A 21354-nucleotide genomic window follows, 5' to 3' on the forward strand; every position below is an offset into this window, starting at 1 on the left:
ACACACACACACACACACACACACACACACATTTACTATAAACACCTAAAGTACACTTAAAGCAATGTTATGTAAAATCAATTACATTGGATATGTATTTGTAATGATTTACTTAAGTTTCGAACCCTGAATTGTAACATAGGCTTAACTTAAAGTACATCACCATTTTTATTTTATTTTTATTTATTTATTATTATAGAGCTTCTACAAACTTGAAAATCCGTGATAGTGACCCGTTTAACTCTCGCAGGTATTGAAAACGATGACTTTGTACTAAGGTTTACTTGCAAAGAGCAACCCAAGAGTTTCGAGCTCATTCTTCTCAGGCAAATCTGCCTTACGAATTAACTACAGAGATTAATCAATATGACGATTTCGACGAAATAAAGATGACTTATCTGCCAAATATTTATTTTGTTTTTCTTTATTTGGGAAACTTTCTTACATAAAAATAACACAATCTGAGTAAGAAAATGTTTTATTGCAAATACGCCATTGAAGCAGTGAAATGAAAAGTTACGAAAAACAATTACTTAAAGTAATCTTTGGACAACAGTGTTCCCAGTTGATCCTCCATTTTTAAAAATGGATATTGCAGTGAAACATTATAGGCTTATGTAATTGTGGCTTGCTGTTGAACGTGGTTGTTCAGTCTTATTCTAATCTCTCAATTTTCAACACCCAGCCGTATTTACTTGTTGAATTGTCCAATTCTGGGAGTTTGATTTCCACCACTATGTCGGGCAAGTCATCAGAAATCTGGTACTGTACATAAAAATACAAATCATATTATATAAAATCTAGCACAATGTAGTATATTTTTGCGTAACGAATCGTCAGGCAAATTTGTACCCTTGGTGTAGGTAATAAGGCTACATCTGCAAAATGTCAATTTCCCAGGAGAGAGGTTTAAAAGGGTTCCCTACTTGAGATAGAATGCCGTTTGATTGAACATTAATTGCTCGAAAAGTTTCTTTGAGTTTCTTTTTTTGTCATTCCAAGTAACGGGAGGAATAATATGGGCAAGGAGGGATATTATGGGCCTGCCACAGCGCCCTTCACTCTGAGACATAAGTTGACAAGTCCCATGTGCCTGTAATTTCATCAGCATCTCTTACCCTTTGAAACGGGAACGCAGTAATGCTCACATTACTGCTTGGCACCAGAAATAGGTAAGGTGGTCGTGTTTCCCTGGATGAACTCTTTCCCAACTCTACTGCTACTAATCTCATTGAACCACTGGACCCTAAGAATTATTTTATTATTGCGGGACATTTTTAATGCTTAGTTGGCATTGAGGTTTAATTGGTGTCGCATATTAATAAACTTGTAAATATCATATAATAACTAAAACGTTAAAAAGCCTTGTTTTCTCCAGGGAATTAAAAGTCAGTTTTGTTAGTTGCGCATCATGAAGCAAAAGTTGTCCAACACGGAGAGTGTGCGATGGAATTGCAAGATTTAATTCCGCCTACCCCGTTCCATCACTGGGGGTCATGCGTAGGCTGGGATCGCACGAAGCGTTACGGTTCCATGTTTATATGGCGAATGGCTTTGGAGTGTAATTTCCTGCCTGACGACTTATTTCCTGAACGATCGATAGTATATAGGCATTATTTAGGTGTGCATACGCCATCGTCTACCTCATCGTCACTTAACACCGGGTGAGATGGAGGTCCACTTCACTTTATATATTATAAAAAGTATTGTCCGCTCGTTGTTCCCTGGTGAAAACGAAGCTTTATTTAGAGAGGATGCACTTACTTTAACTTGAATACGACCATCGCGTTTCAACAATTCTACTCTATACTTTCCAGAAATCATTAATCTCGACAAGCCAGTGAGTTTCAGTTTGTCATCCTCTGGCCATTTTAAGAAAATTGTGAAAACTATGTGGATATCTGATTTTGGTTCCAGATTCGGGTTTCTGTAATGTTTTCGTGCTCTATCTATACAGGTATACCAAGCATCAGCATTGAGAGTGTCTTGTTGGGATTCCCAAGGTGTCGTTTTATAAATTGCTTCACCATTAATTTTCAGCCAGTCGCCCAATTGCAAAAGTCGCTCTTGAAATATTGGTGCTATAATCCCTTCCTTGCTTGGTCCAACATTGATCAGTAAGTTTCCTTAGAAAAAAATAAAATTAATTTAGTCATAGAAATAGGAATGTAGTCAATCGACACCATTGTCACGCTCACTATAGGATAGATTATATATGTTACTAGCTGTTACCTGTTATATATGTTACTGTGTGTGTGTGTGTGTGTGTTTGTGTGTGTGTGTGTGTGTTTGTCTGTGTTGTCGTTAGTAATTCGAGTAGCCTGCTGTAAAAAATTTTTCTTTTTTTTTATAATATTAAGTGACGGGACGAACAAGTCGTGCATGGTTTTATTGGTTTTTTTATGTAAAGAAGGAGGCAAACGAGCCGACAAGCCACTTGATGGGAGGTGGACATTTGCAACATCAGATGAACTGCCTATGCGTTGCCAGCCTTTGAGAGCCCAGTAAACACGCTTTTTGAAGAACCCCATGTCATAGCGCAAAGGGAACACTTGAGGAGGAAGATCATTCCACATCTTGCAGGTTCGAGGAAGGAACGAACGAGATGCCCGTGTTGTCTTACAATTCCAGGCATCTAAGATGTGGGGATGGACCTACTCCTTTGGCGGGAGGTGCGATGGTAGAAACGACGGGGACGGAAACGGTTTTCCATACAAATTTTCATTCCCTATTTCTTCCCCTTTAAGATTTATTTTTGTGACAAAGACTGTGTCCTTCTCCTTGGTCCCATCTATTTATATTATTCTCTATACCAAAATTCATAAAATTTGGTTAAGCTTTTTAGGCGTGAAAACGTAACGAAGTTACTTTCGCATTTACAATATTAATTTGGAAAATTCGTGCGCTTGGTGTAATAAACACCAAAAGCATTATGTTATGTGTGTGTATATATATATATATATATATATGTGTGTGTGTATATGTATATATATATAAATCTTGAAACAATGTATAATAAATGAAAATATCTCAAAACCAAATGTAAATATATCATATTTCAGCATAAAAAGTTATCGACTAAATTCGTACGTAGAATGGCTTTAAGTCTGGTAATTTTAAGTCATCTCAGTTGGGGTTGCTTCCGGGAATTCCCGGTTCCGGAAATACCGGGAAATTCCAATACTGGTTAGGTGCAATAAGTCGGCTTATTCCCAGTTCTCACCACTGGCTTTGTTCCCACTAGTAACAAACGGGAAAAAAATCCCATATGTTACCAGGTGGTAACAAATGGGATAAAAAATCTCAGTTGTTGACAATGGTGATTTCTACTGGCGACAAATGGGAAAAAAATTCCAATGGTTCCCAGGTGGTGACAAACGGGAAAAAATGTCAGTTGTTGCCATAATTATAAATCACATAAATAATCAGATCATTTACAATTATTCAGAAAGTCTGGACACTATAAATAGAAAACAATTCATAGTTAAAATAAAAAAATGCAAAATGTTCAAGTTTAATTATCTAATTTTGCAGTTCTTTATTTTAAGTGTTGTTTTATATTTATAGTGTCCAGACTTTCGGAATAATTGTAAATGATGTGATTATTTATGTGAATTTTAATTATTGTATGGTATTGGAAATATCTGATGTTTAAGACTAATTTTTTTAATAATATCTATACTTTTATTATTAAACTCGAATTTTATTTTATTACAGTTTTGATGTCGCCAGAAGAAAGTCAGTGGTGACAACTGGGAATAAGTCTATAAGTCCCGGTACCGTGATTATAAATTCCCGGAGGAAAGGAATTACCTACCTACTATGAATAATATTGTTCGTCGGCAACTTCGCACGGACGAACGTTACTGCCATTTTCTATTTGTACTTACGGAATTTAGGCCGGTAATTTAGTCCTTTATAATTTCGTAATAAACTGAAGGTTGAAAAGTAATGAACTTATAATTGAGTTGCTTTAGTGGTCTTACCTCCACAGCTCACCGTGGACACAACCTTCGCCAGCAACTCTTCGAAGGTCATAATTTGTTCAGGTCCAATTTCAGCCCTAAAGCCCCAAGATTCTTTATCTAAAGTAAAAGCATTCTCCCATTTGTGATTTAATAAGTATCCTGTAATGAAATAAATTAAAAAAGTTTATTTCAGTAATATGTGGAAATATCAACAATAAAATCTACTACCATAATCGGGATACCAGATAGCGTAGCCGGGTATTTACTACCTGTTGGTACAACAGGTGTAGCGACGAGTAAACAAATACCTATTTTTGTGTAACTAATTTGTTTTACATTGACAAGCCGCAATTTGTTAATAACAAACCAATCAACTAGATGGCGCTTAATGCACAGATTTTTATGGATAGTGCCGGCTATTCTTTTATTTTGTTTAGGATTAGCGCCATTTACCCATACAATGTTATCTATTGATACGAACATTTGTCAAAGTCCGAAAATAATTTAAATTCATGATCAACGTGTTAAAACATATTAATTTAATGGCTACTGTATGTCTAACTTTTATTTATTTAAATTTAAATGTGACTAACAAAATTTTATTTAAATATAAGCGGCAGATATACAATCCATATTTGTATTGCAAAAACGAGCGATTCGTTCTGTTTATCGTTTAGGTTCTCGGGTTTTTCTCAAAGAAAACTTTAAGAGCCCACGCAGACCGTAGACTTTTAATCGGCCAATAGTTTAGTCGGGTTGGGCTGCTAGTGCGCACACTGGGCCGACTAAACAGTCTGGTGAGCGCGCAAACTAGCACACTGTCGGCCGATTTCTCTGGAAAAAATTTGCTAGTTGATAAGCTGCTCTTGAAGGGCACGGTTGCGTAAGGAAAATGAAATTGTCTAGAAATGTTATTATTGCTTTTATACAACGGAGGAAAAGGATACAGAAAAGAAACCGAGAGAATTGGGTGCATCCCATCTACAGTGGTAGATTACGAGGAAAATTTTACGTGTTGCTATCCAAATCATTAGACTTCCCAAAACAATTTTTTGCCTATTACCGAATGAGTATAACCAGCTTCAATGAACTTGTCAATTGCCATCATAACACGACCTCCCTGCACTGTCGCTCCGTGTGAAGTTTTAAAAAATAAAAAAAATAAAACAAAAATAAAAATAAAATCAAGTGAATCTATCGCCCGAGTCGGCCGACTAGATGATCGGCAAATGTACGCTATTCGACGAGCGCCATACTGATTAGCAGTCGGCCGATAGAAAAGTTTGAAGGCAATCGGGTTATAATGTGCGTACTTGCGTACATATTCATACTTATTACCCGACCCTAAACTATCGGTCGATAGAAAGTCTGTAGTGTGCGGGGACTCTAAGGAGACTGGTATCATTACAGGCGACATAGTACATTTACTCAAATATTTTGTATGCCCGTGAAAATGTACACAATTTCATTAAGAAAGAAAATGTCCATTAACCTTAGAACTAAGTCCAAACTCATGATATCACGATTTTGTTTAAACGATTATTTTATGGGGAACTGTATACGTTTTTACAATAAGATTCCAGAGCATATATTAAGATTATCATTTCGTGCATTTAAAACTTACATTACAAATATTTGAATTCGAAAGTTATATCACAAAATTGAAAACTACGTATTAGATAAAGATGTATGATGGAAAGACGACTTGAATCGAAGATTCCATACAAATTTGATTCAAAGTGTATTTATTTATTATTCCATAGTATTTAAATTCAATTGAAAAGAGCAATCCCTAGAGTTTCTTTCTCCTTCTTCTCCAGGAAGTCAGCAGAGCGAACGAGTTAAAGCTAAAAATTAAGTGTACATTTATTTTATCTATGGAATAAATGATTGCTACTCTTTGACTATTTTATATTCTCACTTTCTCCGGTGTGTGAATTAGCCATACAAAAATACTCAAAATATCACGAATCGTTTTCAAAAAGCTGGAGAAGTTCTATGAACAAATTAAAGATTTAAAAAAATGTTAAATACCCTCACTTTATTCATATTATTTCGTAAGCTAATAATATTTTAACAAGGTGCTTTGTTTTTATGTGAGGCGCAGCAGTGCTGAGCAGTTAACCGTTTTCTATTCAAAAATAAAGAAATTTGGTTATCAAGTAAATCATTCAAAAAACTTCTAAAGCGTTTCGAGTCAAGAAATTCGAGACACGGCGTTTTTTCCCCCATTATATACAAAGGGTGCGTAGCGCCGTCTTACCCGGATTATATCTATCTTCACAATTCAAGAAGTCTCCATGTTGGCAGTTGGTGTTGTTTCCCCATCTATCATTGACCACAATCTCATCTTTAACAGGACTATCGTTATAGAGCCAAGTTAAGAGCTCCCTCGATTTCCAGTAAACGTCACTTCCATCCCAGTCTCCATCGGACCATAGCACTGATGGTTTATAGGTATTCACTATGTATTGTATATCTGGCCAAACTATACTGTCTGTGTAAACAGTGGTTTTGTATTGTTTCTTTCTATCATTCTTCAACAATTTATTGAACCATTCTGTTAAAGAGTAATACACACCAAATTTTAGGTTATATTTCCTTACTGACTTAGAAACAGCGTCAAGAATATCTATTTTGGGCCCAATATCTACTGAATTCCAGTTAGACCGCCCAGATGGAAACAAGGTGAAGCCGTCGTGATGCTTAGAAGTGATGACAACGTATCTGAAATGCCAGAGTAAAATTATCTGAACATTGAAAATAATTGCATGGGGGTTTTAAAAAAAAACCTGGCGCTCTACTTTAATTGTATAAATCGACTCATCCGAAGAACAATGTCCAATATGATTATACAGCGAAAAGAGGATAAATACATAATTCCGTTATTCAAACTAAGGCCTGTGTAAACGTGTTTTGAGAATTTTTATCTCGTTTCGGAAATATAAAATCGAACAACGGTCGATCTGACATCCACAGCGAAGAAGAATGAACGAAATGTACTATGTTCTGAGGACAAGTAGTCTTGCACATAGATCTTTGTTCTACGGATGAGTCGAAATAAAAATTCTCCTTCAATCTGATTGTCTGAGCGTCTGTTGCCACACCGCGGTTACCGCTTTTGCCAACGGAGTTCAGACCAAGTCAGAACGTATTTCTCTGTGCTTGTTGCTGATCTTTGTATTGGATTTAAAAGGCTTGTTAGGCTTTCTATTGGGTTTAAATGTGTTAATACTAGCACATGTTATGTTAGCACTAGATGATGTCGTAAATTGGCTAAATGACCATAATTTAGAAATAAATTTTTCAAAAACAAAAATAATACAGTTCAGACCGTACCAAAAAGCACCATTGACTATCGACTTCACCTACAAAGACATCAATATAGAAAGTGTCAATAATTTTACGTTGTTAGGGATAGACATAGATACAAATATAAATTGGAAGGCCCATGTAGAAAAGATAGCACTGAAATTATCTAGATTTACATACGCACTCTGGGAACTTAAAAAATCCACAAATGAAAAAACCGCCATAACAGCATATTACGCTTATGCTTATGCATGGCTAAGCTATGGAGTAATTGTATGGGGGAACAGTTCACAAGTAGATTCATTATTAATTTTACAGAAAAAATGTATAAGAATTATAAAACATTTAAAGAATACCGATAGCTGTAAACCGTATTTTAAGAGCTTAGAAATTCTAACTCTGCCATCTATATATATCCTGGAAACCGCCAAATTTGTCAGAAGATATCCAAGTTTTTACACAAGGGAGGGAGATCAACAACGTCGCTTCCCCACAAGATACCCTAATAGACTGATCTTGCCAAAATCCAAAATGGAAATGTATGGATCCGGCCCCCTAGCTATGTCAATTAAAATATTTAACAAAATACCGGAAAATATCAAAATAGAACGAAACACAGCATCCTTTATAAAAAAACTAAAACATTTGCTAATACAAAAAACCTATTATACAATTTATGAATTTTTGAATGATCAAAATTTGAATGATTTTTCAATGACTACTTAAACAAAAACTACAATTTGACATGGCATGACATAATATTTTAATAACGACTGACTTCCATTATCAACTCCTTATTAACAAATCATTAATTGTTCTTTAGCACGTTTTTGACATAATAATAATTTAAGACATGCGTTAAGATTATTCACTTTTTATATTTTCATTGTTTTATCAAATTAATGAATGAATTATGAATTGCATTATATAACAAATTAAGTTTACTATATTTGTACCATTTATGATTTTAATTATTGAGATTTGGATTTTTATATTATATTTAGCGTATAGGAATAGAATTATTGAATGACACAGCATGCAGTGTAATTAAGGTAAAATCATTAGTGCCCTTACAGGGTTCATGTGTTGTAATATTTTAATTGTTAACACCTCAGTGAAACCACATGCAATGATTAAATGAATTATGAATTATGAATTATGAATAATAATTATAACATTAACATAGAAGTATTTTTACCAAAAAACATATAACAACCATGGTACTAAAATCATCATGATATTTATTTTTTTATTATTTTTCAACAAAATAAATATTACAAAACAATACTATTAGCAAAGTTGAAGACTATAATACCCACTCCCGTAAGTTTTGTTTGCAATCTGAGTCCTTTGGTTTGTTGATCTCTTTTTTTGTGAAATTCTTTTGTTTATTTATAATAAAAATAATATGATCTAGCCCTTAAGCGACACTGGTTGATATGAACCAGCGAGTTGTGGGTAGTAAACCTTTAATGTAGCAACGCGTCAACTTAAATATAGTAAGTACTATTGGGTAGAGGCGTAGAGGCCAATTAGTAGAGTTGGGAAAAGGCAAAGTATATCATAACCTTGGTATAATGTGATTTTATCACATGAAAGTCATCAAATATACGAAATACTTGAAACAAATTAAGTAGATGTGAAATTTTTTACGATCCTACATAAAAGTTATCGACTTATTTCGTTCATAGAATCCACGTAGAATCTTTAATCTCTTTCCTGAAAAGTTGTCATCTTGAAGATGTGAGCTTGTTAAACCAAAGGTGCGGTCTTTACCAGGATAGTATAGTATATAGTAGCAGTAGAGCTCCTTGTGAAAGAGAGCGTCCAGGGAAGTACTGCCACCTCACCCATAGTAATGTGAGCATTACTGCGTTTCGGTTATGAAGTGTAGGTACGGGTGCTGGCGACATTACAGGCACATGGGACTTGTCAACTTATGTCTCAGGGTGACGGGCACAGTGGCAGTACCCCTCAGATCTTTGCGATTTAAAGATGAGTGGCACTGCAACTGTAATGGATAGGCGTGTAGCTTACCATCAGGCGCACGACTTATTCGCCCCGTCACATGATATTATAACGTCACATGTTCTTAATCGGGAAGTACAATAGTGTTGAAATAAGCATAACAAGTAACACTAACTTTGCTCCGGAATTGGCAAAAAGCTCTGCCCATTTATCAGGATCAAACTTTTCGGCAGTGAACATCGGGACGAAATCAAAGTAAGACTCGTAATTATTCGTAGTCATAAATTCCTTTATCGACTGGTCACCTAATATAGAAAAATTACACGTTAGATTTTTAGATACCAATTCCTTAATGAAAAATAAAGTACCTATATTACAAAATTAGACAACAGTTGCTTTGAAAATTGGACAAGTATAGGATCAAGATCACTTCAAGCTTGACACTTAAGATTTAAATCCAACTCTATGCCTCTTATGATTAGAATGGTCCAATGCACAAAGTGTCAAGCTTGACGTGCTCTTGACTGTACTCACATATGCATTCTTATAAAAAATATACATGAAAAAAGGTCGATAAATTGTCGTTAAAATTATATAATATCGTTAAACCTAATCGCTTGTTTTCTAGGTTAGGAAGAAGTTTGAACGACTGTTAGGAGCAACTTTGCTCGTTTGCGGCAAGTAACAAAATGTCGAGATTTTGCACTTTCAACGTCGTTTAACTTAACACGATGTATTGCAGCCAAATTCTACTGACAAATTTTGTTCTTCACCTAAGAAACAAACAAGTAGATGTATCTGAACGTTTAATCACACGGACCAACTTATTACCTATGCGCATAAAATACCAGAACCATTCGCTTTTAAAACCTGGCACAGAATACACTCCCCAATGAATAAAAATGCCTATTTTTGCATCATCATACCACATAGGAATGGGTCGCAAATCTAATTTATCCCAATCTGGTTCTGCTATATACTTCGGCCTGTTGTTTAGTTCTGTTGCATTCAATTGAAGCTCTGTCACATTTGATTTTAACTCCCTGGCCGTTGATTTAAACTCTGTCCATTTTGTGTTAATTTCTTCATTTGCGTAAATTGATATGTGAAAGATGCACCAAAGTATCGCCCTCATGATACTAAAAATAAAATTATTATGTATCTATTATGTACAAATATTAGCACGCATTTTAATTGAATAGAATTATCTTTAGCAATGTCTATATCAGATACCCAGCGCGGTGAATGTTTTAGTCTTACCATGGACCAATGATCTTACTTATGACTCACACTTACTTCACTTTTTTATTTTCGAGTTCGTCAATCAAGACATTAGAAAGTTTTACCTAGAATCAGCTCGACGCTTGAAAGGCAAAATGGGATAAGCGACACTTTACGTCATTATTGATTATATATAATGTAATCAGTAGTCTGTATCAGCTAATGTTTCTGATTCCAACGGTGTATATAACTCAATAGGCTTAGGCTTTCCAGTATTGAGCTGTATTAATGGCCAGTTGAACAGAATTTCGAAAAACCTAATTTCAATCTTCTAAATGTTGATGCAAAAAATAAACAAATAGCGTCTTGGCCATGTAAATTATTAGCACCGTACTCATTATGAAGTACACTCTTTTGTGTCGGGGGTTCTTTAAAATGTTATAACGTCAAATATTGTATGAGGACATTATTAGTGATCTAAAAGGTTTATAAGATTTATAAACATTGTAATTCACTAATGGGGTATGAAATACAAAAGGTAGGAAGACTTAGAAGGTGTATATTTTGTGGATTTTTTGGATACCTTACCTGGGGACACTTTTGATGGAAAGGCGATTTTATGTTTACATTTAAATATGAAATGTACACAAAATTCAAATTGAAGACACCCTTGATACTATTAACTTAATATTTAATGATTACACGATGGCTTTAGTAATGAGATCTTAGATTTAATTACGCGCTATTGGGTACCAACAGGTTCTTTGATAATAAAATAACTTACCAATGATCAAGAAAAGCAGCAGCTACCGTTGATATAACACACAAGACTTCACCTGGTCTCTATCTCAACAATAACCAATAACGGTAACATAACAATAAACATGCAATCACATAGGCCCATCCCATTGTTTTAAAGTATATAAACATCCTTATTGTAGAAGAAAGGAAAAATATTTAATGCAGGTTGTTTATAATAACATAAAACAGACATTCTTAACAAGACTTTCATGATGGGAAGAAACATTTAAAGGAATTCAAAATTTCGAATTTTTTTGCTGTGTAACTATGTAATGCATGCTTTCTTAACATCAAATAATTTCAAGTACATAAAGCTGGTTCCGACCAGTTATTGTTAATTGAGGATATCAGCGCAAATGTGGTGTATCTATGTAACCCAAATTACATTTTTTTCCACAATATTACCTTACCAATGAAAAATATTCTTAATGAAAATAGTGTCCAAATAGAAATTGCTAAATTTAATGCAAAAAATTAATAATTAAATGTAGTTTATACATGAAAATAGTATCCAAATATAAAATAATTATTTCCTTCAGTATTGTTCACAGTGATACTATAGAAAAAAAATTGACTTATCTCTATCTATCGAACACTTAAACCCGCAATACATGTTGGCCGAGGCTAGGCGAGTGAAGGCCAATACCAACGTGTAGACAGCCTATTTACCTTGCCTTGCCTTCGTTCGGTGCCACTTGCCTAGCTAGCGGAGAGAAGGCAAGCGTTAACTATGTATACTATGTATAACTATGTATGTATGTGGTAAAATATGGCTCACTTGGCGTGGCTTGTCACGACTCGCTGTCGCTCGCGACTACTCACTTCGAAACGGTGTCGGATTTTGTGCACAAATCATAGGCGCTCGCCTGGTCTCGGCCAATGGTGTACACACGTCTATCCGCCCGTCATTACTCGGTTAGCGTGAGTCGTGACAATAGACGAAAATGACGTTCAGTACAAATCAAGATATTTTCAAGTTGTAGTGTACCAATTTGTCTACGATCGCGTTGGCCTAGACTCGGCCAACATATATTGCGGGCTTTGGAAAAAAAATCCTTCGATCTGACCGGATTCGAACTGATGTCCCTAGCAAAACCGTCTCCTAGCATTAAAAATTTAATTTGAGTTAATAGCGACATCTCTAGCCTCGGCTGGTAGCTGTAAAGGTATCTAACTGGGTGACAAAATACTTTCATGGATTTCTCATAGATGGCGCTACGGCTAAAAAGTATTTGAAAACCAAATACAAAGATCTGACAACAGCACAGTTCCGTGGCTTAGTTGGCATAGCGTCTGACACGGTTTGCTAGAAGACGTCGGTTCGAATCCGGCCGGATTGAAGGAATTTTATCTAAATGTTCGATCTTTGTATTAATAATTCTAACATACTAGTGGAATAATTTCACAAAAATGAATTGAATATCAATTCAATAAAAAAATTAATTAGAATTATTGAAATTGAAAAATTTGAATTGAAAATAGCCTCAATAGTAATGCATTTTTTGTATCATTATTACTTTATTTAATACCATTTTAATACTGAAAGGAAATATTCTGGAAAAAATTGTAAAGTACGGAGCGTCACACGGCGGTTAGACACGGGGAATGAATTATTGTAGATAGGATATTTTGATTCAGAGAGGACATTATTTTAAAATATGAAATTTAATAGTGTTCTTTTGATTTAAGACACTATGTTACTTGTAAGAAATTTATTAATAAAATTGACCCTTTCGATCAGCATCATGAAAATACACGATTTTTTTTATCTGTTCGATTCACGGATGAGGTTAGCAACTTTTTAAGTCTGTAAAGCAAAGTAAAGTAATACTTACTTATAAAAATACATAATATCTCCATGAAGCAAAATATCCTATTTACAATATATAAAGTAATTTTCTTGCGTGTCCCATAGCCGCGAGACGCCCTCTATAAGCGAATTTTAATTTTAAAAATTATAACCCGTTTAATACCTAATCCAGTTGATCTTGTGATATATTTCAAGTGGATGCTGATAAGCAACTTTGTTCTCAGTGCTCATTTATCAACCAACATGATCTCAGTTTTACGAAAATGGCACCTAAATATAGTTTATAGATAGTTTGTTCCAAAACAAAAACTTTAGTTGCCTTCTTGCCATCTCGTAAAATTATCGACGGCGCGGCGTATGGTATTTGGTATTGATTATGTTGGTTGGCACATTATTGTTTATCAGCATCCAAGTTATAATCATTAATAGCAATTCGTGGTGTTTGAAAACTTTATTAATCTTAAAACCAAAATAAAACTAAAACCGTAATTCTAATTAAAGCTAATCTTATATAAAATTTAAACGTACGTAAATTAGAGATCATCTATAATAGTCTCTTTGAAGCTCGTATACCGTTAAGTTGAAATAAAGAAATAAATTGGTAGAAACTCTTCTTGTGGCTCCGCTTTCGAGCGATGCCACACAGGCGTTGCGTCGGCGTTGCGACGACGTTGCGTTGCGACGCTGCGTTGTATTACATATAATCGGAACGATTGGCCACATGGTGCGTTGAAATGGCGCGCGGCGACACAACACGTGCGCATCGTACAAGAGATCGCGAGACGAAGCGGGGAAGGATGGTGCGGTATGTAGGTAAGTATAGTTGGCGAAATATTATTTGCTCCGTTTCGTCTTATTGCTTCATCTTTTTTTAGAATAGAGTACATTGGCACAAAAGAGTGAACCGTCTAGGTAACGCGCGTGCCATCTGTATAGTGCAAACAACTAGTTTAAATACTTTTACGCATTGGGACTTAGTTCCAAATTTGATAATCTTTATGCGTAAATAACTTGTTGAATAAGTAAGAAAAGAATCGGCAGTCGGTATTTTACGAAGTAAAGAAATAATTGAAAACTAGAACCCGTGAAGCATAGCTTTTAGAAGAAAATGGGTATTATTCACAACTAGAAAATAAATAAATTATTGAATTATTTCTTCGGCTCAAACTTCACAATCCACGCGTATTTAGACTTAACAGTGACTTTATTAGGCAGAAATATTTGGAGTTCTTGTTCCTGTCGTATCCACTGAAACATTAATTTATTATTATATTAAAATAAGTGTAACATTAATTATACCTGTTAGTTTCGACAAAATATAGCTCATAGTACTTTGGGTACATACTAAATGCAATTGCAAAAAAGTTGTCATGGTTTTCAGATGCTGGTAGACTAATTCAGTGTAGAATTTCAAGTGAAGTTAGACCCAAAATAGATGTTTAGCCGTATTTCGACATAAAAAATGTGAATTTAACTAGTTCTTTGATTGATAATGAGAATAGAAGATACTGGCAGTAAACGATGTAGCCCAAAACACTATTGATTAAACTTCCCTCGATAATAAAAATGACAAAGTTTCCCAAAATTTTAATTTTTTACTACGAAAAATCAGATTCATTCGGATTTTTATCAGAGATATCTCAATGAAATTTTCTCTCCAGTGTTCTGTAAATACACGTCAGGAAACTATGATCTTATTTTATAGTAAGAGAGAGTATATTTTATTTATAGGAACTTTTTAAACATCGTGTAACTCACGACGTGGTTACCGCTCGCGCTTCAATGTCTACGCAACCGGTATATCGCACGTTGCAACTAATACAGTCACTAAACGAAAATATCGTATTTTTTCTAATTTAAACTTATTATCAGAAAAATTAAAGTTCATTTCATGAGAGTTGACTTTTTCGTTTAGTGACAGTATAGGTTTCAACGTACGACATCATATTGCCATGATGATTAGGCACAAATTATTTAACAAAAAAGTAATAAAGGTACAACTTACAAATAATTCATTTTTGTTGTTTTCACCCAATAACTTGAGACGATAATCGTTATAGTCCACAAGAAATGCAGCGTCAAAGATTGATAGCACATTGTTTTGCGGCCAACTGGTGAACACGGCGTATATCATTCTTTCTCCAATGGCAAAAATGGGCTTGCTAGAGAAGTACTTTACCTCTTCATTAAGAGAATCTGTTTGCACTGACCAAGGGTATGATCCATAAATTGCTTCGTCGTTAATTTTTAACCATTCTCCCAGCTGCAATAGTCTCTCTTGGAATATTAGCGGAATTGTACCATCAGGGGCTGGCGGTACGGCAATCAGAATGTTATCTGGCAAAAATATTGTAATAAATAATCGATACCTCACGCGTAAGTTGTGGTATGTCAAAATACCATTTTTTGCTTTTTAACTTAAATTTACCTTTTTTGCAAATTATATGTTCCATATTTAAAAGTAAAAAAATCATTTCGCACCCCTCCTGGAAGAATGGCATAAGTGAAGTTACGTCAAAAATGTTTATTGCTCCATTAGAGATACTCATAACTCACGTCCTCTCCAATAATTCTAGTAACATCTACTAATATTGTCGATAGAGTTACAAGAATTGGAGAGGATGTGGGTAGTATTTTTCTGTATCCAATGGAGCAATAAACATTTTTGACGTAACTTCACTTATGCCATTCTTCCATGAGGGGTGCGAGTTAGTGTTATGTTTGCTTTCAAAGATGAAACCTATAATATACATAAAAAATATACATTATTTAAGTTAATAAGCAAAAAAAATGTATTTTGGCTTACAACACGTTACGTGTGAGGTTGCGTAATGGTCATGGGAGCAAGAAATTGGTTATAGATTTTATTGAATATCACGACGTTTTACTACGATGGCATTCAATATTTTTTTAAATTACTCCACAAGTTTGTTATACGTGAGGCGTTTGTTATATGTAAATTTTAATACAAAGACTGAATGTAAAGATAAATTCCTTCGATCTGACAGGATTCGAAAATGCATCTGTGTGCGAGACTAAGGCCACTGCTTTACCAATACGATTTGAAGCTCAGTTGGTAGAGTAGTGACCCGAGTTTGTCACACAAATGTAGGTTCAAAATGTTTAATTAATAATTATAACAAACTAGAGGAAATTGGCTACAAAATGATTTTTTAAAGTAAGATTGAATATTTCACGTAGCGCTATTCTAATTACTATTAAAACGAACTAAACGTAACTTAAAATAAATAAACGTTCATTATGTGTCAATAAGGATCCAATGCACAAAGGAGAATAGTTTTCCCAAGTCTCATGGTTATTTTTTACTTTAATTGTTTAAATTGATAATACAAAACTTCGTACCCTTGGTGTAATTAGGTACTACTACATTATTCCACGAAGTCTGAGGAGATAGTGGAGTAAGTACATCAGGCTAAAAGCCAGATACTCTCAGAGTGTCGAGCGGGTAGAGTCCCGCCACAACGTGAATTTTAATTCGTTTGTGCTGAGAGTGCCGAACATCTGTCGACCTTCATGAAGGAGGAGATTTGGCCGAAGGGTGTCTATCGGTGATTTCGCGGCCAGTTACCTGACGCCAGATTGCGCCACACGTCGACATGTGCAATTCGTGTAAGTTATTTATACTATAATATTGTACTATATTGTAGGTATATTTGTTTGTCCTTAAGGTACCTATATTTATATGGGTCACGTGGCCTGAATTAAATGAATAGAAGAAAAAATAGTAATAAAGCCACATATCATATACGTCTTACGTTCAAAATGCTTTTGTCACATGAAAGTCAGAAAAATAATACGAACTACATGAAACTAATTAGGTCAGTATAAGTGAAATTAATTTTATAACCCTCCTATTTAAACTTTTCTCCTGAAAATTTGTCATTTTGCAGATGTGGACTTATTACACCAAGTGTGCGACTTAAACTTAAGGTTTGACATTGTTGTTGCTCTTTAATTGCTGAAAATCACGAGTTTTTGAGACCAAATATATAAATCAAAGATCAAGTACTAGTTTCTGGATCGCGTCCACACAATTGAGTTTGATTACTTAAGTAACTTCATGAGGATCAGTACTTAGCGACTGAAACAACATTATCAGTGGCGTTGTATGGGTCCTCGCGTGTGCAGGTGCGGGGACACGCAGGGCAGGACAAAAGATGTACCATTGTCTGGGAGAGACACCACACAGACATGCGCTCTCCGAACTGTAATCCCACCCATGCATGCATTCCTTGCTTCGGCCGACTTGGGTCCGAAGCCTATTTAGGGACTTCCAAGTTTGCCAAGGTAGCTCATGCCGAAGAGGGAGGTGTTCCGAGGATGAGTGATGCCGTGGGGTATCTCTCTTTCCAGAGGCTTGTTCGGGCCTGGTTTAGTTCCCCGTCCAGAGGGTTACACTTCTTTAATAAAGCTATGGTACTCTGTAGCCTCGGGATTATCGGCATGTGATTGTGTAATGGGTGCTGCGGGTAGGCGAGTGCTTACTCACATCCTAAACAAAGAAATTCAACTAAACGTTTAATAAGCTCTTCTATCCCAATAACGTCGTCTGCACGCGTAGATCTCCTGTAAAATTTGGATACCATGTCCAATGACAATTCTTCCTCTTTCTTATATACATCAATATTTTTATCTGAAATAATCATATGAAATATTAGTCTCAGCCATCAACAGAAAATATATCAAATGTGCCCAAAATAGCAGTAACAACTTTACGATTTCTTTAGTATAATTAATTTCAAGTGATTGTTCACCGTTTTTCGCCTCGGTTCCAAAATGTTCATTAGTTATTATGTTTATCTTAATAAAGCAATTTCGAAGCGTTAAGACCTGGTGAAAGGATTCAAGAAAAAACATTTTGTATTTAACATACATTCATTAAAGGAATAGTATATATAGGTAATATATACATACATTTTTTTTTTTCGTAAGTACTCGTATACCTGGGAATTCGTTGACCGTTGAACGTAGGAATGAGAAGATCGTGATTATTCTTTTCATGTGATAGAAATATATTTATAATCATACCGTAACGAAGTAACTCCTCATGACAAGGAGGCACCGCATCCCAAACATCAGTTACTACCGCCTCAAACCTTACTGGGCTTTTGTTGTAAATCCATGCTACAAACTCCGGAGAAGCTTCGTAGAACTGTTGAGCCTCCCAGTCTCCTTCAAATCTTAACACAGAGATTCGATATTCATTAACAAGCTGCTTTATATCAGACCAAATTGTCGTACTATGGTTATCGACATGCCCGTATTCGTTCTCCAGCGCAAGAGGCCATTGATGTAAAGAATATGAAACGCCTAATCTTAGCCCTTTTTTAATTGCAGATTCCGATAACAAGCGCATGACATTTCGTTTGGGGCCTGTTTGCACTGCGTTCCAACTAAATGAATGCTTCGAAGGGAATAGGGCGAAACCATCCTCTGATTTCGCTGTAACAAGAACGTATCTGTAAAAGTTAATAAAAGTAAAACATCGTCAATCATGCAATAATAAGTAATTATATGCAACAGTTAATTTCTACAAACACTATGTGTACATGTTGAAAAGATTTTTTTTTATCGACAACAACGAACAAGTCATGCGCGATCAGTATGACAAGCCAGTATGACCACCAATAAACGGCCCTCGTGCTGGTATCTAAACACATGGGACTTGTCAACTTATGTCTACGGGTGATTGGCGCATTGGCATTGGCCTGGTGCATTGGCGCAAAGGATGACCCTTTCACCACGATGGCAAGCATATTATATCAGAACCTGTTCAGTATGACATTTTACTTACTTACTTTTGGTTACTAGTCGTGTGGCTAAGTTCTGGGCTGCGATAATAATAGTGTATGCCATCGATACGATAAGAAGAAGATTATTGGTATAAAACTTATACCTACTTTGCACCAGCTTCTTTAAAGAGTGACATCCATTCATCAGGATCGAAGAATTCAGCTTTGAACTTTGGTGCCAAAGTAGCATAAGTAAATCGGTCTCCGTAGCGTTCTCTTACATCATTTAGAGCATGCCATTCACCTGAAAATAACGTCATTATGACATGACATAATACATACCTATTCAGAAGATCATCGTACAACCATCGTATACATAACATTATTACTAATGATTGTATTAAAATGCTGATTTGTAAGGAAATAGTATATTCGCTTCTAGTTGCCGGTTGCTTGTATCCAATACAAGACAGACGGCGCCCTTTTTTTCACTTTGACTTTATTTTCACAATTTGCTGGATAAGGCAAAAATAGCTTATAATCTAATGAATGTGCGTAAACATGTGTTCTGTTCTAAACTCATACACATACCAGCCAAACAAAACACATGCCAAACTATTGTCACTAGTTACAGGTTTAAAGATTTCAGGTGACAGTTGTTTATTGAATAAACATGAAGGTCTCGAAATCCAAACTTCATACCGTCTAAAAAAGACTTCCAAAATGATTCTTTCTCATATGGTACAGATAGAACACTCCAATATACGTGAATGCCAATTCTCGCAGTGTGATACCAATCGGGTATGGGTCGTGTGCTCAACTCTATCCAATTGTTATAAGAAGGCTTTGGGATACATGTCTCCGGTTCTGGATTAAAATGACCTTTCTCCAAAATCTTAGCATCCTGGTATACGTGGTACGCAAATGCTATAAACAGCACAACTCTTAATAGTGTAAAATAGCTAGAATCCTTTCTGAAGAATAATATGGCGTCGACGAAGCAGTAACCAATGTAAATTTCAACGAACATGATGCGAAATATAAATCAGTTACTCATGTAAATCGAGATTAAAATCAATAACATTTTATTCTTTTTCAATTCATGTTAAATTAATTCTAGACACACAATTCTACAACTGGATGTTTATTATTATTTCCCAAAGAGAAATATTATGTTATTTCCCTAATGGCGGTCACTAATAGGCATAGACATATGATTTCTCTGTCTTCGCTAATAGACACGGGCTAATGTCAGTAATAATCTTAAAGGATGGAAAAGCAATAATTCATTTTTCGCCATTTTTCGCAAAGACTTATCCATAGATAAGACTCTAACATCATTGTTAAGAGTATACCTACTTACTTGTCTCTTAAAGGATGGAAAAATAGTCTAAGATTACCTTAGACTATGGAATCCATTACTGACACTAGCCCACTTGTCTTGTCAGAATATATTCTAGATATTGACGACAGTGATCGAAATTAAATACATAAATTCATTCTTCGTGAAAAAGGGTGACTGAAAAATAGGTATTACTTAAAGATTGGAATCCTTATGTGAAGATTTTGAAATAATCTCAGACCACAAAGAACTATGTTGCTGGACTTGCAAAGCACCATTGCCGTGAAGTGCTCAGATTCCCTCACGTATACGTTTATTTTCTACACTCTCATTTCGATTATAATGAGTAAATAATCTCAGTACAGAGTACTAAAAAAACCGACCTCAAAAGTACGTGGAATTACGTCTATTTGCTAAGTTTCATTGAAATATCCCCTTGTTCGCCACTATACAGGACTTGATACTGGAGATAATAAAAATAGGTGCTCACTACGACACTATTCAAAGTATTTAGAGAGAAAAACGCCTTGAATTGGAGAAGTAGCAAAATCAACTAAATAATTGCTAAAAGTAATTGCTCTTAAATTAAAGTTAGGCGCTATTTATAAAAATGAATGTTCATGCGTGAACAGCCACCCTTTGGGGTGGATGATTTTCTTCAAAATGAATTGGGACCACTATGGAAGTACCCCTTTCCAACAAAAAAAGAATCATGAAAATCGGTTCACAAATACCGGAGTTATCGCGTAACATACATACAAAAAAAAAACAAAAAAAAAAAGAAAAAAAAGAACATACAGTCGAATTGAGAACCTCCTCCCTTTTTGAAGTCGGTTAATTACAAAACGTCAACGTCATACAAAATTTTAATTCTATTAGTACGAAATATTCCTGTTACTCTTTTCATACGATTTCAAAATTGAAGTCATGCACGCACGGACTCCTGAACTTAAGCATCTACTGCAACACAGACAACACCTGCATCCTGAAAATTTTCCTGAGTCGCTAAGTTCACAGACTACAAATCTGGCTTTAAAGACTTTAATAATCAAGTCAAAGTCAAAGTCAAATAATCATTTATTCCACGTTGGTACATCAATGATTCCATAAGTAAAATGTTTACACTGGAAAACGTAATTTTTTAAGCTACTGCTCGTTCACTACGCTGCTCTCCCTGAG

General features: G+C 35.2%; 2 protein-coding genes across 2 annotated transcripts; both read right to left on the bottom strand.

The window, feature by feature from the left end:
* Window positions 1-475: 475 nt before the first annotated feature.
* Window positions 476-11960, bottom strand: LOC113237468 (plasma alpha-L-fucosidase-like). Its single transcript, XM_026473955.1, has 8 exons — window positions 11940-11960; window positions 11254-11637; window positions 10080-10387; window positions 9424-9553; window positions 6232-6695; window positions 3987-4127; window positions 1765-2126; window positions 476-765 (listed from the first exon to the last, which is right to left on the bottom strand). Exons 3-8 carry the CDS (start codon window positions 10381-10383, stop codon window positions 655-657), a joined length of 1512 nt encoding a protein of 503 aa, XP_026329740.1. The 5' UTR covers window positions 10384-10387; window positions 11254-11637; window positions 11940-11960; the 3' UTR covers window positions 476-654.
* Window positions 11961-13766: 1806 nt separating this feature from the next.
* Window positions 13767-19092, bottom strand: LOC113237575 (plasma alpha-L-fucosidase-like). The gene is made up of 5 exons (XM_026474140.1): window positions 19002-19092; window positions 18130-18560; window positions 17591-17734; window positions 15086-15417; window positions 13767-14328 (listed from the first exon to the last, which is right to left on the bottom strand). Exons 1-5 carry the CDS (start codon window positions 19028-19030, stop codon window positions 14230-14232), a joined length of 1035 nt encoding a protein of 344 aa, XP_026329925.1. The 5' UTR covers window positions 19031-19092; the 3' UTR covers window positions 13767-14229.
* Between the last annotated feature and the right edge of the window lie 2262 nt (window positions 19093-21354).

The sequence above is a fragment of the Hyposmocoma kahamanoa genome, unplaced genomic scaffold (assembly GCF_003589595.1).
Source record: "Hyposmocoma kahamanoa isolate Upper Pololo Valley unplaced genomic scaffold, ASM358959v1 93, whole genome shotgun sequence".
Lineage (NCBI taxonomy): Eukaryota > Metazoa > Arthropoda > Insecta > Lepidoptera > Cosmopterigidae > Hyposmocoma > Hyposmocoma kahamanoa.

Bases quoted from the DNA above. Each gene is read 5' to 3' on its own strand.
- LOC113237468 (XM_026473955.1), bottom strand. From the start codon at position 10,383: ATGAGGGCGATACTTTGGTGCATCTTTCACATATCAATTTACGCAAAT. The intron at 9,554-10,079 runs GTAATAAGTTGG...TTTCTATATTAG, and splicing joins CTGGTATTTTATGCGCATAG to GTGACCAGTCGATAAAGGAA. The intron at 2,127-3,986 runs GTAAGACCACTA...TTTTTTTCTAAG, and splicing joins GTCCACGGTGAGCTGTGGAG to GAAACTTACTGATCAATGTT.
- LOC113237575 (XM_026474140.1), bottom strand. From the start codon at position 19,030: ATGTCACTCTTTAAAGAAGCTGGTGCAAA. The intron at 18,561-19,001 runs GTAGGTATAAGT...TAACTTTTACAG, and splicing joins TTTAAAGAAGCTGGTGCAAA to ATACGTTCTTGTTACAGCGA. The intron at 17,735-18,129 runs GTATGATTATAA...TGATTATTTCAG, and splicing joins TGAGGAGTTACTTCGTTACG to ATAAAAATATTGATGTATAT.